The 26,095-nt window shown below is 36.7% G+C and overlaps 1 protein-coding gene across 3 annotated transcripts in view; it reads left to right on the plus strand.

Moving 5' to 3' along the window:
* LOC127445625 (E3 ubiquitin-protein ligase PDZRN3-B) overlaps positions 1-26,095 on the plus strand; it is a 148,512-nt gene that overhangs the window by 94,586 nt on the left and 27,831 nt on the right. The window contains exon 1 of one of the 3 annotated variants that reach the window (XM_051705813.1): positions 18,782-18,925. The exons of the other annotated variants lie outside the window; for them this stretch is intronic. Coding sequence (XP_051561773.1) covers positions 18,857-18,925 — 69 coding nt within the window. The 5' untranslated portion in view covers positions 18,782-18,856. Of the gene's footprint in view, positions 1-18,781; positions 18,926-26,095 lie in introns of those variants that run through there. 3 annotated transcript variants of the gene reach the window in all.

Consider the following 26,095-nt stretch of genomic DNA (forward strand, 5'->3'; position numbering starts at 1 on the left):
TTGTTTTAGAAACAACACTGCATAAGATATTTATGTTTTTCAGAGAATGTATTTTTAACATGTGTATTTTTTCTTACTGTACTGGCAGAGTTTTTATAATCAAAACAAGTGAAAAAAATCTACCAGTGCTGAAGAAGTAATCCACAGTATTTAGAATACGTTACTGACCTTGAGTAATCTAACGGAATACGTTACAAATGACATTTTACAGCATGTATTCTGTAATCTGTAGAGGAATACATTTCAAAAGTAACCCTCCCAACCCTGTGTGTGTGTGTGGGTGTGTGTGTGTGTGTGTGTGTGTATACTGTATGTATGTGTGTGTGTGTGTATATATATATATATATATATACACATACATACAGTGTAGTTGGCCATGTAGATTGCATTGTCATGTTACACATTACACTGTCTCCCAATTTGTGGAACCTGAAAATAAAACAAAATGCGGAAATTTAAAACCCACACAAAGTTGTTAAGGACATAAAGCTGGTAGAGGGAGAGAGAGTAAGAAATGTCACTATTTGGATTTGTGACGTAACCTTCAGCTAATCTCTGTTGCTTACGCATACTCAACCCCTGTTTGCTGAAGTATTGGCCAGTTCATAATGGCTGAACCTGCCATTCTGTCTAACCTGATTCTACAGTGAAGCCTTCATCCATAATCGCATTACAGAACAACAAAAGACCCACTTCACCTCAGCTCTCTCTCTCTCTCTCTCTCTCTCTCTCTCTCTCTCTCTCTCTCTCTACAAATACATAACTACATAAAAACTGCTCTGAGTGAGTAATCTAGGCTCTAGCTTGCATAATGACAATACCAGCAATCATGTCTTTTTTGGGGGGAGGTTTCAGGTAAAATAATTCCTTCAGTTAGGTTGAAGCTGATATCTTGCAATCCCTATGGTTCTATCTCATGTTTGATCGTTGGGTTTGTAGTGAACTGTTGTTATGACAAGATATGATGAGCAAGTTCGCAAGACAGTCTTTTGCTCTGTTCTAGTGAAGCGCCTGTTTAGACAGTATTTTATGGTGCTCCCGACAATCATTGGTGCTCCCACATTTCCGCGACATGGAAAACGTGGAGTGAATCACTAAATCCAGTCCGAAAAATAGCATTAGCTATAAAACGTACAAAATTTGACATAATTGGGATGAAAATTTATGTTTGAATGCATAATTAATCAAATTAAAATTGCAATATGTCCTAGTGTGATTATTAAAGCGCAAAAGGGTGAGATTTAATTAAATAAATAAATGATCTGCATGTGCTGCGTGTTTCAAAATAAATGTCTGAAGCTGGCCGCTCATACACTGACAGCATGAGTCATGAGCATCATGCGCGCTCTGTGTGTGTGTGTAGAAGATGCAGGGCTATACAGTGCGACACTTTTGCTATTAAAAAAAATATAATTTTTAACCAATTTGCATGTGTGCGACAAGTTTTAGTTCTTGAAAAATCCACAAATGATGCCTGTTAACAGTGTTGCAACAAAGAACATGCAAATTAAGTCTGTCTACTTTGCTATTGCGAAATTTCAAAAGATTGTTGCTATGTGGTTGATTAGCGTGTTCTAGATGGTTGCTAGGTTTGTGCTTTCTGGGTGGTTAAGTGGAAATTTACTGGCCCAAATCAAAAGAATCCACCCCCATGTCTTTGATATTCCAGGTAGAAATCTATGTTATCTTCACGTGTTCTGTCGTCACCCCGAGACGGTAAGTTTCCTGGCATTGTTAATTTAGAGTTTGTTGAGATAAATCAGACTCTCTTTTCTCCTGGATTGTAAGTGTGTGTGTGGAAATCACTGCTCACCTGTTTGCCTCATTAGGGGGCTGGTATTTGGTGAACTGTAAAGAAACATCAAAGTAGAGTTCTGAGTAATGAACCTCCATCATGCCTTAGACACTAATACTACTGAACATAACAGCACTCATTACTCCCCACTGAGAGAGAGAAACAAAGAAAGAGTGGATGACGGAATCCGGTGGAGCAGATGAATCAGGTTCACTCAGGAGATTATAAACACATATCCTTTCTCAATGATAGACTGCATATCTAAGATATATGAACCACCTGTTTTAATGACCAGCCTATATTTAGGATAATACTCTGATTAGAACTCATTAAGATTCATAATATACTCTTTTGTTTACTCATTGATTCATATGCATTTGAGAAACTGATTTGATCAGTTTTTCTTGATGGAAAACCAGTTCATACCCATTTGAGTTGATCAAGCACCTAAAGCACTAGGGTTGGAAAGTAACAAAATACATGTATTGCACTTACATTTTTAAAATACAAAATATTAGTAACTGTCATCCACTACAGTTACAATTTAAATAGTTGGTCATTTGAGTACAGTTACATTCAAAAGGTAAAAGGAGATTATTTTGCATTATATTGTCTTTTTTTTTTTTTTTTAATATTTAGTCTTTTCAGTTCAAAACATTTATCCATTTCCTGATAGCACACGTACATCACCCACATGTCTATTTTATGTATTTGTTTTGGAAGATGTCATTGTGTAGACTCTGTGGGGTTTTGAAGTAAGTTTGGAGCAGCCGATATACACTCACTGAGCACTTTTTTTATGAACACTATGGTCCTAATAAAATGCCAGACGTGGTCTTCTGCTGTTGTAGCCCATCCGACTCAAGGTTCGACGTGTTGTGCATTCTGAGATTGTGCTATTCTGCTCACTACAATTGTATAGAGTGATTATCCGAGTTACCCTATCCTTTCTGTCAGCTTTGGCCATTCTCCGTTAACCTCTCTCATCAACAAGGCATTTCCGTCCGCAGAACTGCTACACACTGGATGTTTTGGCACAATTCTGAGTACACTCTAGAAACTCTAGAGAAGCTTGATTTCATAGTTGTATTTCAAAATGTGTCAGACTGCAATTCATACTACAACGCAAGGATGTGTTGCATTCTTAATTTTGCCACAAAGGGCACTATACTGTAGCGTACGCTAGTGTGAAATGTCCGCCTTTACCTTGATTTTTCTCATTCAAGTCAACTACTGTCATAGCGGAGCAATAGATTGAAGAGAATATTGCTGAGCAAGAAGGTAAAGTCTGTATATTTATAGCAAATTACCTGAATAATAAAATATCCAGTTTAATGCCACAGACTTCTGAAGGTAACTGTCGCCTAGTTGAGTACTGAGGTTTATTACTGCCAGAGTAACAAGAATGCATGTTATGTATGCTCAACAGGACCACACGTTGGCAATGCGTTGACCAAACGGTCTCCTTTGTATATGCATACTTGCGTATGTTTCTGGCCTAAGGTAGCAAATGAGATATAAATGATTCACAGTATAGAGCTCCATGTAATATATGTTCTAAACCAATTATTGTATTTGACTCATGACATTTTCAAGAACCTAATTATCTTGTTTTGTTAATGTTGCTGCTCCCTTTTAGTGATCATTCCATAAACTACTGTCAGTGTGAGTGCTGGGGACCAGCTGCAAAGTGTGTGTCTTTCTTAAAAGGCAGCTCTTTTAGTAGGCCATGGTTGAAGACCCTTTCTCTCAGCCCTAACACACATCCACACACACACTCACGTATAACACAACCCCTGAAGGCCATACAGGGTCCTGGTGTCAACATCTGAATGGTGGGTACAAAGTTAGAATTCATTGTTATGGGTTCTGGGAGAAAGATGCAGAACGGCAACTGTCACTCACCCATTGCGGTGACAATAAGGGGTGCTCCCCCTGCCCTCTCCCCTTTGTGTCCTTATTGAATTATGGCACTGGTTCTCTTTGTGTGTTCTGGCAATAGTAATTGAAAACATCTGACAGAAAAGGTAGTCAGAAGAGAGAGGATATGCCTCAGTGACTATGACTCCATTACAGAAGGTAAAGTCAGGGAGAGCAGCAGTAATTAATTTTACAGAGAGGCTGGGTTACGCGAGGAATCATCTGTGTGCATTGCTTTTAGTTGTAAACCTGCCTTAAACTGATGTGGAATGTCTTCGATACATTTTGGGCAAAATTTAGTTGAGTGCGGTATTCCACGTAGAACTTGGAATTATGATTCTCTTCAAATTTCCCTCTCTTTCTTTCTCTAAGTTTAAGGTGTTTTATTGGCATGACAAATAATTGTGCTTTCATATTGCCAAAGCAATGGAAGCTGAGCTGCATACAAAGAAAATAGTGCAATATAAAGACAAACAACAAAGAAATATTAAAAGAAAAATATATACAAAGTAATTTAGATGGAAAGATAAATCAAAATAAAAAATACAGAATACAGAATAAAAAATAAATTAAGAAATAACAGTAATAATAATAATGATACATTATTTTTTTAGGTTACTATATTTGTAGGTTAGCAAATGTGTTGTGTATATGTTTGCTTTTGTGATTTTGTCTGCAGACAGATTAGCAAAAAATAAAAGAATTAAGTAACTTTAATAATATTTTTTTATTATATCATTTATTGTTAGTAATACTATTATTATATTATTATAAAAATAAATAGAATTTAAAGTATTATATATTTAAAATTATATAATATTAAATTTAACTTAAAAAATCTTGTTTAATTTTTAAAAATATTACGTTTAATTTATTAATATTATGCTGTATCATGATATGTTTATGTATTCAAAATTGTGTATTTTAAATTGAGTACATTAATGAATACTATAATATTATTGAAAACATTATTTAACAACATCAAATATTAATAAGTGGTTAGTACTGTCACCTCACAGCAAGAAGGTCCCGGGTTCGAGTCCTGGCTCAACTGGGCCTTTCTGTGTGGAGTTTGCATGTTCTCCCCGTGTTCACGTGGGTTTCCTCCAGGTGCTCCGGTTTCCCCCACAAGTCCAAAAACATGCAGGTTAAATGAATTGGAGACTCTAAATTTCCCTGTAGGTGTAATAAAACATTTTATAATATTAAATAATGTTTATAATTAAATATAATTTGTTTTATTATTTTTATAGTACACTTTATCAATATAATTAAAATAATAATAAGAACCATAAGAATGAAGATATATCCCTCTTTCCCATTTTTCTGTGCTCATTTATTAAATATATCTGCAATACTTTGGTCATACAGACAAATGTACACATGCCTATGTTTGACTGTGATTCTTCTGATGCCATAAACCCCCCCCCCCCCCACACACACACACACACACACACACACACACACATCAGGAGGTATCAGTCTGGTAGTTTGCAAACAGACAGTATGGTATTGTCTTCGCATAGGCAACAGAATATTTCTGTATGTGTTAGCAGCTGTATGCCAGATATTGGTTTGCAGAAAACCTCGTTTTTTGTTGTTGTTTGCAAAACAGACTCTCTCTTTCTCTTTCATTCACTCACTCTTTCTTTGTCAGGCAGCACAAGATGGTTAAGACACTGCTCCATTCACCTGCTTAATGGATTCTGATGTCCCTCTAACTGAGCCATAGTATTGTATTCCATAATGACAGCATTTGCAGAGTACTTCAGCACAAATTAAGTTTGAATTGGATGAAAATTATAGGACCTGGGGTCTTTTTAAAAGCCTTAGACATCCATTTTCACCAATTCTCAGCCAGGAACAAGGGGCTATTTGAAGATAGGGTTAAATTATCTTCAAACAAACAGGCAGCTTGCTGTGGCAATGTGGGGGAAACAGCTTTTAGGGAATTAGAGCCATGCTGATAATCCTGGAGTAAAGGAATACTGTAGCATTCGCTAATAGGGAAACCGGCTCTTTGTGGCTGGTCCTCTCTCTTAAAGAGATTTAAAGGAACAACAAATACACTCAAAAGCTCCCAAATGACAGTATTGATTAGTCGCTGTTCTCAGTCTTTTGAAAACACCTTTAAAGCAAACTTGTTAATTTTTACCACTCATAGTTTTAGATCGTTAGCACTGTGCTTTTGACAAATATGCATATTAACAGGGTTGTTTTATCTGCAAAAGCATTTATTTTATTTTTTTTGCACTAGAATACATTTATTTGACTCTTCAGAAGTCGTTATCCCTTATTACATATGTGAATCAATTAGAACCACACATGATCCTAAGAATAAGATGTGCGAACCTGTAATCTGAAACCAAAATTGAGACGTTAAAGGAATAGTTCACCAAAAATGAAAATTTGCTGATAATTTACTCACCCTCAGGCCATCCAAGATGTATCTGAGTTTCTTTCTTCATCAAAACAGAATTTAAGACTTTTAGGATTTCATTTCAGGCCTCTTCCTCTAAACAGTGTAATTGAATGTCCTCCATTTTTTGACGGTCCAAAATGCATATTTAGGGTGCATCAAAATAATCCACACGACTCCAGTCGACAAATAAAGTTCTTCTGAACGCAAACGATTGATTATTTTGAGAAACAAAACAATACTTATATACTTTTTAATGACAAATGTTTACTTCCGTACATCTCTGTGACGAGGGATGACGTAAGCTCGTTGGTAAGGTCACGCGTCAAGTGGAGGAGGCGGCGGCAGGAAGCACGTCATTGTTTACAAGAGAAACTTGTGCCATTCACAAACCAAAACAGTCCAAAACAATTTCAAAACAATATAAAATAAAATAAAAAATCATTTCCAAATATTAATAATAAAAAAAAAAACAATGTAAACAATGACGCTCTTCGTGCCTCCTCCTCCACGTGACACGTGACCTTACCAACGAGCTTACGTCATCCCTCTCATGAGCGCACGTCACAGAGATTTACAGAAGCAAACATTTGTAGTTTAAAAGTATATAGGAGTCGTGTGGATTATTTTGATGCACCCTAAATATGCATTTTGGACCGTACATTCACTTGCATTGTTTAGAGGAGGAGGCCTGAAATGAAATCCTAAAAGTCTTAAATTTTGTTTTGATGAAGAAAAGAAAGAAACTCCGATACATCTTGGATGGCCTGAGGGTGAGTAAATTTATCAGCAAATTTTCATTTTTGGGTGAACTATTCCTTTAAGTAACAGCAGTTGTTACAAATGAATTTTTCATGTATGCTAAAATGATTAGAGACTGGGAACTAAAGCCCCAGAGGTTTGTGTTCCAATATGGAGAGCCAAATCAGAAGTGGAGATGTGATAAATTGCACTTTGATTGTTATCTGATTACACTTAGACATGTGATCTGATTTAAATCGACGCTCTTACAAGGTTTGTATTGTCTGGAGTTGAAACGTCTGGAGAGAGGATGTTGGGGAAAAAATTACCATATGTTGTAGACCCTGTTAGAATGCTAAAGGTCAAAGTATGCTTCAGTTTTCATGTGCCACTACATCTTGTGCACGGTACGTGTGATGCAAATTCCATCAACACAGTATGTGCATCGAACGCGTCTTTATGGGATCGTGGTCAAAAGAGAATACTTTGAAAGAAGTATTCGGAACGGGATGGAACAGTGCGCTAACTAACGAAGTCAAACTTAGCCTTAAGAGAAGTACTAGCAAAGCTTTACACTGTGTCCTAAGTAGGCGCGACATGATAAAGCGATAAGCTGTAATCGCGAGAAATGATAAAAGCTACCCCTTCCATGTAAATCTGAATTTTTGTCCTAACCAGCTGAGACTTGCCTGTTTTTGTAGCCAAATCCACAGTTAAATCTCATTGGTCCAAAATCCTGCTCCACATTACTGTATATAAAACAACAAATATGTTCAGATTGGTTGTGATTGTGTAACGTTACCCAACATTTTTGCTTTTAGTGTGGACAGACAAATTACTTGTTGCTGGAAAAAGAACAGTTAAATTACCTGTAGTGCTATTGTATTTACATTACTACCATTTTCAAAATACTGTGGAACCGCCAATATTTAGTCTTGGGTACCACAATTCTACCTTGATAATCAGATTTGTTTTCTTAGTGATGGCCTCGAAGGTATACAAAGTGAAAATGGTAAAATATAGATGATTGTATATAGTCATGGCTCAGCATCACCCCATACACAACCTGTGTACAGCTCGTACAGTGCATGACAACATCTGGCAACCATTTTAATTTATTTATTATTAGAGTTGATCTGTACAGGGCATTTCAGAGGTAACCCCAAAAGCCTGTACTAGAGGACGTATCTCCAGAAATTCCCTGGTCGGCTTGCTATGCATAAATGATTATGAGACTAAACCGATTGTTTTCCTCTTCTGTTATTTCAGTATAATCAGTTCTGAATGTGCATGTGGAAATGTTCATAAGATTTTAGTGAATCCTCAATAGCACCCACTGTTCTGTTTTAAGGCAAAAGATCCTTGTGCAAGAAGATCTTTCCATTTTACGTTTTTGATGAAAATGTGAGTGGTGCTACCCTGCAAAATCTGTCACCATGATGTTTGGGTGGTTGGTATGATGTTGTTAGGTAGTTGCTAAGGTGTACTGGGTGGTTGTCAGGGTATTGCTAACTCTGTCTGTAAGTCAGATTGCTCAAAGTAATATCACACCTCGACTCAAAGATAATCTCTCCTCTACAGAATTTGAGGTATCATACATGTCCGTAGCACAAACGGTGTGTGACAAGTTATGCAGCAATGTTTAAAACTTGGGTTTAGGGGTTAGTTCAAATTCATAACCCCAAGTATGTGCAATAGTAAAAGCAAGCACCACTAATGATGGTCCTTGATTGGTACGCCAACTTCGCCAATGTCTAAATTAATAAATAACTTCATTCTAAACTATATATCCCAAGTCATGTCTGTACTAATTTAAGATCAGATGAAGCACCGTTGATTATGCCCTATAATCAGATTAACCATTCACAGTGACTCTAAAACGGACAGCAAAACATATCCCAAAACAGCTGTGCTTTTGTAAAGTGCCTGTTAAAAATGCCAAACCTTGCTCCCACTGCGTTAAGAGCCAAAGACTGAATATGAAATCTTTTAATATCCCATCTAATAGTGGTGGTGACAAGCACTGGGAGTTAGCTCGATAAAGGAATGTCATGGCATTTAGATAATGAACCGTAAATATTGTTTTATTAGTCTAGGGTCTGCAGTGAGGAGGTTTTATTGTGGCAAAGGTTATGCCCTGATTTTAATGCCCTTATTATAGTCGTTAATTCCACTTTGTATGGCGAGGGCAGATGACTGTTCGCTGGAATCCATCCAGGGCCGAAGACCTATTAGATGTGCCAGTCAGAGACAGAGAATGAAGTTACCTCATTTAAGCCCCACCTCTGTCATCATCTCTGCTTGACAGTTTCACTGTAAGTTGTTCATTTACTATGAGTTCTTGTCTGCTTTTTGGGACTTCTTCTGGCTTTGTCACTCAAAACTCCTTTCAAATTATTGGCTGTGTCTAATACTTTCAGGTGTGCTTTTTCCATGCTGTGCTGTAAGATATCTTGACAGTTTCTAAAGATAGTTTTGATATACTTCTGTTTCTCGTTGACTCATACCAAAAGCCTTGATGCAACTTTTCTGGTGAAGGTGGTGTGTGTGCCCTTGTTTGTGCAGGCGTGTTTGTATACATGCTTTGTGGGTATGCAGAGAGAGATATGTTATGTCTCATCCACACTATTCAGTTTTTGTTTGAAAAGTCTGCTTTCAGTTTCTTAACATTGTTTTCCAAGGTTTGCAATAATGGAGAGAGTTTTCAAAGCGCTCCATTTTTTTCGGTGGAGAAAAAAGCTATTCTAGTGTGGTTAAAAGCATAAATGTACCTAAATGTCTTCAAATGAAATCGTGTTAGTGTGGACATGGCCTTTCATCATATCTACACTGAATGCTAGTGTTACGTTGCACCACGTCACATCAAAAGCATATCACTCCCATTATAATTAATGATGCTGTCTACATTGGATGGTCGCATCGTGCCTAAAGTAGATGGATGGCCCGTTTTTATTTTCCGGATGCGCTGCAGAGCTACTTAAGCCACTATATTACCTACCTATCTAATAAAATAATTGCTATGAATTTTATTCGCTACATATTTAAATAACTTCTGACCATTACATCAAAGCCTGCTCGTCATGTTTCTAGTCTCTGATTTACCAATTTAAATAATCTTTTGTGTCTTACCATATTTTTAGGCAGTTCTTAAATTAATAAGTAGTAATTAATTATTTTTTTTATAATTAATTTAATAATTATAAAATACATTTTATTTATACCAATGGATTCCCATTAAAAATAAATTGGGATATACTGTAGGTTATTCACCCATGTAACATGCTCAAGTCTAGCCTTTTGCGCATAGTTGATTGTTCCGTGTTTGCCCTACATTTTGAACACTTATTTCAACGCCTCCAGTGTAGAAAGCCTCAAGCCGCTGCATTTCGTCAATGGACACATCCGGTGTACACAGGGTGTTAGGCTTTACGGAATCTTCCAAAACAACATTACAACGCTCCCAGAGCAATGTTTTGATGGTGTGCGCACTAGTGTTTTCCTTGTGAGACTGGGCTGACACAACAAGTTCCTTCCATTCTTATCCTGTCCCCATCGCATGGTGTCTGTGCACCACTGCAGCATCCTCGCCTCCCCCGCCGTGTCCCCAGATCAATGGTCTCCTGCTCTTTAAACTCGACTCTGCTATAAAAGTCTGATGAGCACCTCCAAATCCCTCTCTACCTTTTCCTTGCAGAGCTTAAACTGTCTGATGGAGAGAGTGATAGTGTGACATTTAAGCCTAGCTGTGCATCAGAAATGCCGGGGCATGGCTCCATTAACTCCCAACTAAGCCAGGTCTAAACTCTGATCTCCACCTCAGAGTGTTAAGTGTAGAGAAGGAAGATTTGGTAATGTGCTGTCGGTGAGAAACAACCTGCTGTTTGAGACCAGCTGAATGGCAGATATTTTCAAAGAACTGTATATATTTGTGGAGGATCTACCAAAGTTTTAGTGGGTTATTGCTTTTTAGTAGCATAATGAACAGAAAATTAGTTATTTAATTATAAAATTGTTCATTTCGGTCCTGAATGCTGATTGGTCAATATAGCTTTCAGCCATACTAAATAGATGATATAATAACAACTATGACACAAAACAGCTGTTCACCTACTGTAGCAATTATGAAATGTACTATGTTGGACCTATAAAAGCCAACTATTCACGTTAGGACTAAGTAGGTTTACATCAGGGACTATATTTTCCAGTGGAAGGATGAAACTAAGTAATTTGCTTAATAAAATATTTGTGATGGAAATGTGTCTCTTTTATTAGGGCTATTAATCAATTACAATTTTGTAACTAATTATGCCATTTTGTGATAAATTATGGTACATGGTACATTAAAATAAACATTAAAATATAATCTTAAATATATTTACTTTATACTTTGTCTCCAAGAATTTGCGAGAAATTTGTTAGTCATCATTTATTTTAATTATTTTTATAATTACTTATATCAAGCTTTATTGGCAAGATAAACTTGTGTACATTGCTAATGCATTATTAGACACTATACACTCCCTGGCCAAAAAAATAAATTAATTTTAATCTAATATTTAGTTGGACTGCCTTTAGCTTTGATTACAGCGCAAATTCGTCATGGCATTATTTCGACAACCTTATGCAACGTCACAACATTTATTTCCATCCAGAGTTGCATTCATTTTTGGCTGAGATCTTGTATTGATGACAGGAGAGTCGAACCACTTCGTAAAGTCTTCTCCAGCACATCCCAAAGACTTTCAATGAGGTTAAGGTCAGGATTCTGTGGTGGCCAATTCAAGTCAAGTAATTTTTATCTGTATATCACTTTTCACAACACACATCGTTTCAAAGCAGCTTTACAGGAAATAATGCATTAACAAAAAAATATTAACTGTAATATCTATAAAGTCTTAGAGTGATTATTGTGTAGTTTGATTAAATATGATTGTAAATTGTGTATCAAAATTTAATAATTAAATAATAATTGTATTTAGAAACCCTGTGAGAATTGTATTTAGAAACCCAAGCTGAAGGCGACTATTCATGTGTGAAAATGATTCCTCATGCTCCTTGAACCACTCTCACAATTTGAGCCCGGTGAATCGTGGCATTGTCATCCTGGAATATGCCTGTGCCGTCAGGGAAGAAAAAATCCATGGGATAACCTGGTCATTCAGTACATTCAGGTACTCACCTGACTTCATTTTATTGCCGCATAACATTGCTGAGCCTAGACCTGACCAATTGAAGCAACCCCAGATCATAACACTGCCTTCAGATGCTTGTACATTGGGCACAATGCATGACGGGTGCATCGCTTAATGCGCTTTCCTTATTACCCTGACGTGCCCATCACTTTGGAATAGGGTAACTCTGGACTCATCAGACCACATGACCTTTTTCCGTTGCTCCACAGTCCAATCTTTATGCTCCCTAGCAAAGTGAATTCTTTTTTTCTGATTAGCCTCACTAATAAGTGGCTTTCTTGTGGCTACACATCTGTTTAGTCCCAATCCTGTAAGTTCTCATCACATTGTGCATGTGGAAATGCTCTTATTTTTACTATTAAACATAGCCATGAGTTCTACTGTCGATTTTTTTTACGATGTGACTTCAAGCGTTTTAGTGATCTCCGATCACGATCATTCAAGATTTTTCCGACCACATTTCTTCCACGAAGCTGATGGTTCACCACTATCCTTCCAGGTTTTAACAATGCATTGAACAGTTCTTAACCCAGTTCCAGTGATTTCAGCAATCTCCTTAGTTGTTTTCTTTGCAGGCCAATAATTTGCCCCTTCTGAAACACAGTAACATCTTTTCCACGACCACAGGAAACGTCTTCCGACATAGTTGTTAATGAAATGAGAAGTTACACACTGCATCAGTTAGGGTTAAAAGATTTGTTGCCAGCTGAAACATATTAATCACTGCAATAATGATCCAATCATAGGCTCTTAAGTATCTGCTTATTTAAATCCAAATGACGACTTCTTTTGGCCAGGCAGTGTACATACAGATATAAAACAAATTGAATGCTGAAGTTTAATTTGCTGAAGTTTAAAATCTCAAAACTATTATTTTCTCTGGCTGCCGTTCAATCTCTATCATGCACACACTGGGTCTCTCTCGCCTGGTTTCGATTTTGACTCTGGTTCAGATGACAGTGAGTTAGTGTTTTTGGGTGATGCAAAGAGATACGGCAGCTTGCCCATATCTCTCCCACACCTGGCTCACTGCTTGCGGGTTAAGTCTTTATTCTCCGTACTGTAAATCCGCTCCCTTGCTTATTGTGCCTGAGACATGTGTTGCCCGTAATGAATAAGAGTGCACTACTCCACACAATCAGTTTCTGTGTGTACCTTCTAAAAATGTATATATGCCAATTTTAGCCATAGGAAGTGGGGAAAACATTAGTGAAGTTTCAGTAAGTAAAAAAAAAAAAGAACTGCATAATTTTTTTTTCCTGCCCCTCTACAAATTAAAAATCACTTGAAGCCATGTTTATTAGTAAATATAGGATAGACCTAAAAATGCGTGTTAGCTATGACTATATGGACTTTTTTTTACATTTCCGCGTTTGAAACGCAGAAGTAAACTATACCAGGGTAACTCTATAGTGGTGAATGGCAGACCACAGCAAATACTGTTTTTACTTACCCATTTTTACTTACCCAGAAAAATACAAATTAAAATCACTTTTTTTTTTAAACTTTCTAAAAGAGGAAAAAATACAGAGCGGTGGATTACGGCAGTCAGAAGACAAAAATATGCCAAATTATTGTCACTCCCATAGCAGTGTTTATTAAAAAAATTTATTATCAATGCAAGGTTAATATAACAAAAAGAATAATGTTTTACATTTTCACTAAATAATAAAAAACAAATTTAAATATAAAAACATTAGTTGGATTTATGCTGCTAAATAATGTGGAAACATTATAACAACGTCATAACAGTCTGTGAAAAGGGTCCATTCACAATACAGCACAGCTTTATGTATCTTATTGCTTAAATACAGCATAATGTTGCTCAGTGTTTTAAACTGATGTTCCTTGATTTTATTAGTCTGCATGCGTCCTTAGTGTTTGAGTTGGATTCAATGATATCCGTGGCCTCCTGTTGTGGCTGTTAAAAAATCAACAGAGACAACTGTTAAACTGGGTCCAGTGGGGCCACAGTGAGACATCTGGAAGAATAACTTATGAATATGAATGTTTGCATCAGAGCTTAGTCTCCGAGCAGGAGGACAGTGCTTTCCCAGTGCCTGTGTTGTCTTAAAGTAGGAATGATGTAGCTCCCGCCCCCCTTCTGTTAACTCACCTCCTCTCTGGCCCTTCCTCCACCTTCCGTGTGGATGTGAAGCCCCACTAAACATCATTATCTGTGACTTGGTCTGCTTCTTTTGTTTGATTCAGGCAACATCCCACTACCTCTAATGACCAATTTTTGGGGGTTTCTCCAGAATTTAGAGATCAAGCTGGTTAAGCCCTTTTACATCACATCAGAGAAATAAAATAAGTTCCCCAGGGAAGGAGGCAAGATATACACTCTCTTTGCACATCAACTAAATGTTACCATGACGAATGTGATGACAACAGCACACAGTGTGTTTTGCTTGTTGTGACATAGGATATTAATTTGGTACGTATTAGAACTGTGAACAGATTAAAATAATAAATCGATAAATATGATTTTGTTGGTGTTAATGCAGTTTATTTTAAATTTGCAGAAATTTGCCTCTACATATAGAGAGAGGGAAGCTGTTGATGGTGTAACTAGTCACCATTTCTTTTACATTTTCATCATTTTTTGCAGTTTACTTAGTCCTGCAGGATGACAAATTATTTTTTAAAGGTACAAATATTTAAACTAGTCTTTCAAGAAATGAGGTCATAAAAACTACGAAAATGTGTATTTAAATACAGTATATAAAATGTAGAATTTGTATTATTTATATGATGTATATTTATTATGTGAAATGTATATATCCATTTATCTCTATATGGATTACATATTTATATAGGCTAATAGATAAAGTGAAGCATATAGTATATACAGTACTGTATGTAGTTTAATCATTGCATTGCATTCAAAATGAAGGTGGTTTAATGTCAAATTTGGTAAATGGGTTAAATAAATTTAACAGCGTTAAACTTATGGCCCAGTTTACTTGAATTTACCCTATCTTGCCAATTATCTCAATCACAAAAAGTGGCCAGTTTGCCTGAATCCACTTTGTGTTAATTTTAGGAGCCCCTATGTTTTTTAGAAATGGATGAGTTGACAACAATATGATTGGTTTACTTTCTTTAGAGTCTGTACTGTGTATGTGTGTGTGTGTGTGTGTGTGTGTGTGTGTGTGTGTGTGTGTGTGTGTGTGTGAAGTTTAAATGCATGAGATTTCATTAGTCATGCTTGTATAGTAATCATCTTGCTGGAGGTGAGATGAGTCGAAAGTCTTTAAATCTCTTTGATCATCTCAGCCTAAGGCAGGTCATAGGTTAATCCATAAACCCATTTATACAGACACATGCACAAATATAGACACCAATATGAAGGCCAAACAATACCCCTAGGGATTGCATATAGAAACATGAAGTTGATGAAAGAAAAGGAAGACGTCCAAATTAGGGCACCATGCCTTCAAATAGACCAGACCCTCATCTTGCAGTGCTCTGTTTTCTTTGAGAGCTTTGATAACATCATTTGATCTTAGTTGTTCAGATCAGGACTGTCCAGCATTCCCAAACCAGATATGTAGGAAAGGGATTGATGGAATCATGTGGACAGCACTTGGTATTGGAAGTGGATTTACTCTGTGGAGCCTCACCCTGTCAGCCTGGGAAACATCAGGAATGTGGGAATCTGGGACTGATGAGTATCATCTGGAAACATCTGGTGCAAGAAAATCCCACCACTGCCACCATATTAAACATACACATACATACAAATACACTCCGATTCTCATCCTTGCCCATGACACATAGACAGTTAGGAAAGGATGGTACATGCCAACTGACTTCCTGTGTGGCTCCCTGGCGACACATTCCCGGTCAGTGAGATGATGGCTCATACTGGGCAGAGGTGGCTTAAACTCATGTCTGTAATAATATTTTCTTATCTGATAACAGTGCATATACAACAGAGGAAGCCATTCACACTTCCCTGTTACCTCTGGACTGCAAAACATGTATATATGAAAATACAAAGGCACGTATGGAATGTGGATGAACATTCAGCTGTCATGCCACAAAGGCATAACATGCATTTTTTTTTTTTTTACTGGCATTCCAAATACCTTTTGTTATTAAAGGGATAGTTCACCCAAAAAAAATAAAAATAAACAAAAAAAAAAGCCTAATAACAATATCACAAAAATATTCTGGGTTATGAGCTATAAAAGTCTTCTGAAGTCAGACAATAGGTTTGCGTAAGAAACAGACCAAAATGTAAGTTGTTATTTACTGATAATCTTCCCCAGTTAACAATTTGAACACGAGGGTGAACAATGACAGAATTGTACAATGGACCACTACAATTGCAATAGAGATGTTTAGTTGGTTGGGATGTTGTATTATCATAAGCAACACTGGGGAAAAAAATGTTAACCTAAAATGTGCTTAATGTGGTACAACTAAATTAACTGGTTTTATTCAAGTTAAAAACATACAGGGGAAAAAACAGAATAATCCTGAATACATTAGGTTATAACAACACACCTCATTTTTAATTTATAGATCAATTAGAAATGTTTTATTCTTTTTATTTTTTATTCTTGTTAATGGCTGTGCATTAAAACTGGCACGATTCACCGAAATTCACTCGTGATGCACGAATTGCTTGCATGCTGCCTCGTCTGTTGACTATACAACAGTCTTTTCATACTTTAATAGTGTTTAGCTTCCCATACAGCTCGTAATTACATAAAACCAGGGTTGGGGAGTAATGAAATACATGTAACGGGATTACGTATTTAAAATACAAAATATAAGTAACTGTATTCCACTACAGTTACAATTTAAATCATTGGTAATTAGAATAGTTACATTCAAAATGTATTTTGATTACTTTGATTATTTTGCATTTTATTGTCATTTGTTTCATTTAATATTTAGTCCTTGCAGATGGAAAACATTTATACATATAAATGATGCGATCCAAAGTGCATTTGAACAGTGGTGAAAAACGTGTTACATTCATACGAGCAGACAGAGAAGTAAGTTTGAAGTAAGTTTGGAGCAGAAGAAATAGAAATAAACCTTGTGTAAATTGTATTTCTAGCCATTTTACATGCACATGTTACCAGACACGATCATATTTTTTTATCAAGAAAATTCATTTTGGATCATAATTTCTTTTTTCTAGTAAGACCTTTTGATATTAGGGCAAAAATCATATTCATGATAATAATTTTTGAATTTTTTCTTGTAAAAATATCTAAAAATATTTAAAACAAGATCAGTTTGATTTATCTTGTTTTAGAAACAACAATGCATAAGATATTTAGGTTTTTCAGAGAATGTATTTTTAACATGTGTATTTTGTCTTACTCTACTGGCAGAGTTTTTATAGTCAAAAGTGAAAAAAATCTACCAGTGCTGAAGAAGTAATCCAAAGTTTTTAGAATACGTTACTGACCTCGAGTAATCTAATGGAATATGTTACAAATGACATTTTACAGCATGTATTCTGTAATCTGTAGTGGAATACATTTCAAAAGTAACCCTCCCAACCCTGCATAAAACATGCTGCGTGATCATGAGGAAGGATTACATGAAGAGGTAGATTGGCATGCATGTGCGAGGGAATTCATATAAATCAAATAGCCTACTTCTCTCTCAGTTGCCAGTGATTACTCCTCGGCAGGTGTGCCATAGGTTGCCGACCCCTAAAATAGCTCCTTAAGGTAACAATTGCAGGTTACAACTTTTTACAGTGTAGGATGCTTTGTATGGAGTGTGGTTTATTTATGTATTAGCATGTAAAATAATATCATTACTCTCCTTATGCCAAAAGGCTGCACCAGCACGGTTTGACATTCCTCTAATTGGCGCTTATTTTTGGTTGGCTGCGTGGCACCACAGTGGTGGACATGACCGATGCCAGGTCTGCGCTGCCTATGGTGCCATAAAGGGCAACTCACGAATTACTGTCGTTTTGCATCAGTCACCTCGGCATGGTCCATGATGCGAAAGGAAGAGTTTGGTCTGTAGATTTGTTTGCTTGGCTGTCAGCCCACTTATTAGTTGAGAATAAGCCCCAAGAATTTCCCTGTTTATTCTATTGTCCTAATGCATATCCTAAAGGTCGCCGAAATAAAGACTAAACTGAACTCTGTGCTCCCTTTGTTGAGCCTCCAAAGCACTCTCTCTCCTCATTGTAGTAGTCTTTACAATTCTGAAAAATTCAATTATTACTGGAAAAAGGCAAAGCATCCATTTATTTATTACATGAGTGCTTCTCTTTTGTTGCAGTAACAATTGTTTGAATGACTCGTCTCAAATTATTATTACGGTTTGCATCATTATCTAACCCCATTATGCAGTTGTTTTTGTTGGGAGAATGCCTTTGTTTACACATCAGGTAGAGTAACGAATTCATCTTCAACAGACTTAAATGTACCTTTTACTCTCTGTAGCTGTATGGGGCAACCCACTAATGAATATTCAATGAAGTATTTAATATGCATGAGTGGGCGTGCATAAGTACAAGTGTGTTGCCAGTGTATGCAGCTGAAGCAGACAGGGAGATCCAGAGAGGGGAATGCTGGACTGAGACAGACCTCCAGGCAAGCACTGCATACTACATACTGGCGAGCTTGTGTAAATCATATAGAATAAAGGAAAAGTGGACTGAAGAAGGGGGAGGAAAAGGAAGAGACAGGACAAGCTGTATGTTCTAAAGAGCAGCCACATTTGCAAAAGTGAGGGAGGGAGTGTGCTGAGTTCCTGCTCTCCTCCACAAGAAAGACTAGATGGTGTGATCTGTCCATCATGGGATGCAGAGTGTGTACTCTACAGAAGCCTCAAGAACAATACAAGCTGCTGTATGAAGTATGCCAGGTAACAACTCAATAATTTTAAACAGAGGTTGTAAAGTGTCTTGATCTCAATGATCAATAGAGCAATTTAGGGGAACTTTCGAGCGTCATGCAAGAGTCTTTATGCACATTTATCTCGCAATACTGTTGCTTAGAATTAATTATTTCTGATTGTTTCTCTGATTATCACTACAACCATGGACATTATTCAGAATTATGTGGTCAAACCAAATTATTTGATTCATGCATATCAACCTTAGCTGCAAAACTGTAATGTTGGAGATGTTTGTGTCAGGTTTATTTAAGCATTTTCGGTAACACTTTACAATAAGGTAGTTTGTTAAAATTTGTTAACTACATTCGTTAAAATGAACAGTGAGCAGTACTTTTACAGCACTTATTAATTATGTTAAATGTTAATTTTAACATACTAATACTTTTTTTTAAATTAAAAGCATAAATGTAAACATCAGTTATGCAATATGAACTAAACTGAACTAACAATTAACAAATGTTTTTTTTTTCATAAATTAGCATTAATCAAGATTAATAAATGGTCATAATATATTGTTCATTGTTAGTTCATGATACCAAATGCATTAATGTTAACAAATACAACCTTATTGTAAAGTGTTACTGTATTTAGACAGAATGTTACATTAGGAAAATAATTTTGCAATGTGATCCTGACGTTACCCAGCAATATTAAATTTATCCTGAGCTGTAGGACGTTGGTCAAGGTATATTGAGTTTGATAAGGTGTTTGAAGCATCACAGGGTTGACAAGCGTGTATCTATGTGTCAAGGCGGTGCTCTGTCTCCCTTCTCTCTATCTAAAGGTAATATTTTCAAGTCAGATTCTGATAAGTTCATAAGTTTATGACTAACCACTTGATTGGTATGGATCTAAATCTTAAAATGACTGCTGCTTTTGTTTCTCCTGATTTATTAGGTGTGAATTTAGGCTAGGTTTGATGCCATACTGCTGGTTTGTCTCTTGTTAGTTTAATGTAGAAATAGAAAAACAGTTTGTTTTTCGAAATTAATTGTGCTTGAGATGCCTTGAACATTTTGTCATTTTGGAGAGCTCTTGTTTTTTTTTTTTTGTTTTTTTTGGTCTGTTCATTTTTTTTTTTTCTTGGTTGGTTGGTTCATATAATGTATATATTCACTAGCCTTTCACATAGACGTCAGATATTTTATAACTTGTGCCATGTCATGGAGCATGTATATACTGTGTCCTTGTGATCTCTGTGTTGCTGTTTGACATTGATGTCAGTGCTGATTTGATTTCCTGTAGGTTGTATGATCCTAATGCTTATAGCATTAGAATGTCTGACACGATATCGCTGGGGGGCTGTAGATGAAAGCCAGCAGGGAAAGCCTCTGTAAACATGCTCAGGTGCTGTTTTTTCTAAGACATATCACAAACTTATGCAAATACATATACTTAAATTCTTACAGATATTGACAGTTATCAACAAATGGTAACTTGCTCTTGATCTTTTCCTCTCACTGGAGTTCACAGAAACTGGAAGATTTACTGTATTTGACAAATTTTGATGAGGGGCTGTTCACACAGAAGATGCACACAATTTTTTTAATTGTTGGTCAGTGAACGTATGCGTCACTTCCAGAATTTTGCTCAGTATACCTCATTTTTAAGTCACTGTGTTACTTTACAAACAGTTCAAATATACAAAAACTCGCCTCAAGACACTATTCTGTTGCAGTATTCCATCTAGCTGTTTTTGAATTTAAGAAAGTGTCCTGTGTGAACTGCTCCTTGGAAGACACCAAAATTTCTTGTTTTCAGGCATGAAAGCAACCAGCAAGAATGTTCGACCATGTTTGAGGGTGCTTTCAGTTTAATGAGTGGCCACTAGCTACTTTGCATTCCCCTTTTACAATTTTCCATAGTGGCTATTTCTCTGCATTAGCTGTTGATGACAGCACAGTCGCTATTGTGAAAGACTCCACTTTGATAGTACTGGCTGTGTGAAAACGGGACTAAAAGCTTTCTCTCCTGTTAAAGGAATAGTTCACCCAAAAATGAACATTTGCTGATAATTTACTCACCCTCAGGCCATCCAAGATGTGTCTGAGTTTCTTTCTTCATCAAAACAGAACATTTCAGGCCTCCTCCTTTAAACAATGCAAGTGAATGTACTCCATTCCAAAATGCATATTTAGGGTGCATCAAAATAATCCACATGACTCCAGTCGACAAAAAGTTCTTCTGAACGCAAACGATTGATTATTTTTAGAAACAAAACAATACTTATATACTTTTTAACTACAAATGTTCGCTTCCGTACATCTCTGTGACGTGCGCTCATGAGAGGGATGACGTAAGCTCGTTGGTAAGGTCACGCGTGGAGGAGGAGGCACAAAGCATGTCATTGTTTATACTGTTTTTTTAATTTTTTATTGTTATTTGGAAATGATTTTTTATTTTATATTGTTTTGAAATTGTTTTGGACTGTTTTGGTTTGTGAACGGCACTTGGTCTATGCTCTGTGCAAGTTTCTCTTGTAAACAATGACGTGCTTCCTGACTCCACCACCACGTGACGCGTGACCTTACCAACGAGCTTGTCATCCCTCTCATGAGCGCACATCACAGAGATGTATTGTTTTGTTTCTCAAAATAATCAATCGTTTGCATTCAGAAGAACTTTATTTGTTGACTGGAGTCATGTGGATTAATTTGATGCACCCTAAATATGCATTTTGGACCATTAAAAAATCGAGTACATTCACTTGCATTGTTTAGAGGAGGAGGCCTGAAATGAAATCCTAAAAGTCTTAAATTCTGTTTTGATGAAGAAAGAAACTTAGATGGCCTGAGGGTGAGTAAATTATCAGCAAACTTTCATTTTTGGTTGAACTATTCCTTTAAGGACCCAGTGTATATATCTCTGTATTTGTGTTTGCTCCACAACAGTAAATGTTCTCTGTTTGTTAACAACCCAACGGCCGATGTTGGCCTTCAAAGGAATTGTCAAATCACTCCATGTTGGAAAAATGAATGAAAGACGAAAAGAGACAAAGACATATATTAGGGCCATCACATGAGCATTTCTCAAACCCACTTCTCTATCAGACTGCATCTGTCATGCTGCTGTCAATTACATTTGATTGGCAGGCTGTTAGTAAAGGGAACCATGCTGGTTTCTCTAATGGTGATCCTTGCCAGTTACTCCTAACTGACACCAGACTGAGCAAGAAATTGACAGACAAAGACACTTATCCATGTTTAACATCAAATGCCATTCTTCACACATTGTAAGACATTGATAAGTCATCTAAAAAGCTTTGATATGGCTATGTTGTCTGTGGTGATTGCAGATTATGCAACCATTTGTATCATTCTTGTCTGGCTTGAAACATCAAAAAAAGACACTCTCCCATTCCATGTTCCCTTGAAGACTTACTGTGTCAAATGATAGGTGAAACTTCCATGGTTAGATAATTTGGATGAGGGTCCCTGTTGAAAAGGCTATCATAGCTGGTCACCAGTACATAAACAATAAAATACACATTGATTCAAAAGTACAGCCACAAGACATAAACATTACCGCTGACCTTTTTAAGCATATGCATAAACCACACGTGCGTTTGCGTGTTGTAGTGTTTTTGATATAATTGATAGCTGGTCGATAATTTATGGAGGTCTAGCCTTTAAGGTTTTTAATTCTACTTTGTTGGTTATATAAACTGACAGTATGTTTTTTCATATCCAGTTTAACAAAGTTGAGTTAAACTGTTTAGATAACATTTTATGAAAATGAGCCTTTTTCCCCCACTGTGGTGAACTCTGAACTGTGAATTCGTATGACAAGAGGACGTGTGACCAGTAGAAGATCGAAACATCACACGCTGCCCTTTGGCTCAATACAAAGAATACATTCTTTAAAGCTGTGTGTTTTATTGTTGCAGGAAAGAGAGTAGACAATATATTTTAACATTTTAAATATAATATTATTTGTTATTTGTGTTGTATTATTTACTTAGACAAGAAGCCCTCCCTCATGACATCATATCCTTGTCCATTGCATTGAACAAAAAAAAATTGCATGCTCAAAGCCTAGTGTAACTGCCCCTTAAGCATGTGCATAAACCACATATCAGCATGTTGTAGCATTTCTGGTATGATATTGCGATATGGGATTGCATTATTGCAATGGATTGGCATTGGTCTTGTGGATTAAACCGGCTTTTCTGGAAATAATGCATTATTGGGATGGGAGGTCTGTCAGTGTGTGTTTGTATTCCATGGTGAATCAGATGGCATATACAGCGGATCAGGCTCCTGACTGGCCCCATCCCCAGATAATACACACAGATCCTCTTCATTAGGGTGTCTGGCAGCATGCCTGCTCTCTCTCTCTCTTTCTGACTCTCTCTCCCTCTCTCTTACTCTCTCTTTTAGAGCTCCCCAGAGGTTAATTGATGATCCTGAAGAATGCATCCTCCTCACATAAACACACACATTTACAGAGAGAGATTCATGTATACACAAACAATATATGATTGGCCCATGTGCTCCAGGGCATGCACATAGCTCTAGGGATGGGAATTATAAAGAATTGTATGTTTCTGGTTCTTATTTTGATTCCACAAAACTATTCCTCAACAGTTCTTTAACAGCTCCATTAACGGTTCTTTTAGGCCACATCTACGGTAATACGTTTTTGTTAGAAAATGGATCTCTCATCCATACTGGAACAATGTTTTCCTCCACTGAAAAAAAAAAAAAAAAGCTCTACATTACCGCATACTTTGGAAAAAGTTGACGTCAGAAAAAAAAATAAAAAACGGAAAACAGAGTTTTAAAACAAATTAGTCTGGATGTTTCCTTAGTGCTAGTAAATGCACCAACCCCACAAAATATTGGTCCTAACTCTATACTAAACAAAAATATGAAACAAAAACAGTACTATTTTTGGTAGCAATAGTTTCCAACTAATGCAAACTAATTAATCTTGAATTTGAGACCGAGGCCACGTCTACACTTATCCGTTTTCATTTGAAAACACATTGATTTTGCTACGTTTACGCCTCTCATCCACACTGGAATGGCATTTTTCCTCAACCGAAAATGGAGACTTTTGAAAATGCTCTCCATAACGCATACTTTGGAAACAATGACTTTAGGAATTTGAAAAACGAGGTTTTAAACTTTAACAGATTAGTGTGGACATGGCCTGATTTTTGACTCCATGTCATTCGATCATAAATCGATACACTGTATGTTTGTTGTTGCATGCAACCAAAGAGGATAACACAATATAAAAATGTGTTGTCTATGAATGATATTTTTATTACTCTGCGATGCACAATTTTTATCTCATATCATTCAGTTCAGACTAAAAGCTCACAACTTAGCTAAAACGTCATATCTTATGCAGCGGCATTGCATATTCAGTAAAGGCGCAGGAAACATTGTCAGAGTATTGTAATGTCATGCTCTGTCCACATCATCGGAAGAATGCAGATGTTCAAGAACCGTTGTGGAATCAAATGTCATGAAAATCAGTTGGTTCCAGGATTTTTATTAACAATGGAACCGGTTCTTGATTTGGAACTCCTTAACCAACTCTTTAGTCCCTCATTGTTTCACTCACTTATTTAAACCTTTATGGTTGGCCGCTGTCCCAGTTCAATGGTATAAATAAACTTAAGAGACAAGCTTTTCCCTTCTTTAATTTTTGTATGTATTGCACTTCTTTAGTGCCAAGGATTCATCATGGAAGAACAGCTTAGCCTCCACCGTGCAACATTTGCTCCCAAAAAAGTCCTCCTGTGTTTAAAAACAACCATTCAGTCAGCCTATTGATTTCAATGTAGGGGCCTCATTTAAGAAAACCACTAAGAAGAAAAGAGAATTAGTCCTCCCAGTCCCTTTAAACCTACAGGTCGAGAGAGGGTCATTTTCCTCTTCAGTTAAAATAATTAGAACTGAGCGAGGATGCAGCGTGAACACTCCTCGCCATCTCAGAGTAAACGTGATCTATCTCTAACTGTGCTGAACTCTGTGCTCTCAGCTTCAAAGCAGGAAAGGTATGCACCATGTGGAGATGTTGACTTCTTTGTCCCTGATGAGTCTATATTGGCCGACTGCTAGAAACTGTGTTTGACAGCCCTGTGGCTCCTAATCTCTCTTCAAGTGGCCGGTAATGGTCATGGCGCCTGTCTGCGCCTCATGCAAGGCTTTCATTTTAATTAGAGTATCAAAACAGTCAGACTAGTGAAGCTTGAGCTCAGATTAAGTTAGTGCTTGATGAGTGCTGCTAGCTAACACATTTATGCTAGTGGCTTTACACAGGTCTTTCCAAGTTCTTCAAGAAATTCACCTAAATTAAATGGTTCCCATAAAGAGTGTGTTTAGATAAATCTCTGTCAACATAAAACAAAATTTGCAATCCATTTACTTCTGAATTGTGATGTACTTCTGAGTGAAATGGATTGGATCATGGAAAGTGATCTCTATATGACAGATGGTAAGAGGGGAGAGGTTGAAAAATAAAATAGCTAGGTGACCTGAAAAAGAATGGTTGTTTCAGAGATTATATATATATATATATATATATATATTACACACAGTTGAAGTCAGAAGTTTTTATACACTTAGGTTGAAGTCATTAAAACTAATTTTTTAACCACTCCACAGATTTAATATTAGCAAACTATTGTTTTAAGTCGTTTAAGGACATCTATTTTGTGCATGACACAAGTAATTTTTCCAACAATTGTTTACAAACAGATTTTCACTTTTAATTGACTATATCACAATTCCAGTGGGTCAGAAGTTTACATACACTAAGTTAACTGTGCCTTTAAGCAGCTTGGAAAATTTCTTTAGACAAGCCTTTAGACAATTAGCCAGTTAGCTTCTGATAGGAGGTGTTCTGAATCGGAGGTGTACCTGTGGATGTATTTTAAGGCCTACCTTCAAACTCAGGGCCTCTTTGCTTGACATCATGGGAAAATCAAAAGAAATCAGCCAAGACCTCAGGAAAAAAAATAAATTGTGGACCTCCACAAGTCTGGTTCATCATTGGGAGCAATTTCCAAATGCTTGAAGGTACCACGTTCATCTGTACAAACAATAGTGTGCAAGTACAAACGCCATGGGACCACGTAGCCATCATACCGCTCAGGAAGGATACTCATTCTGTCTCCTAGAG

Source organism: Myxocyprinus asiaticus, chromosome 9 (genome assembly GCF_019703515.2).
Source record: "Myxocyprinus asiaticus isolate MX2 ecotype Aquarium Trade chromosome 9, UBuf_Myxa_2, whole genome shotgun sequence".
Taxonomy (NCBI): domain Eukaryota; kingdom Metazoa; phylum Chordata; class Actinopteri; order Cypriniformes; family Catostomidae; genus Myxocyprinus; species Myxocyprinus asiaticus.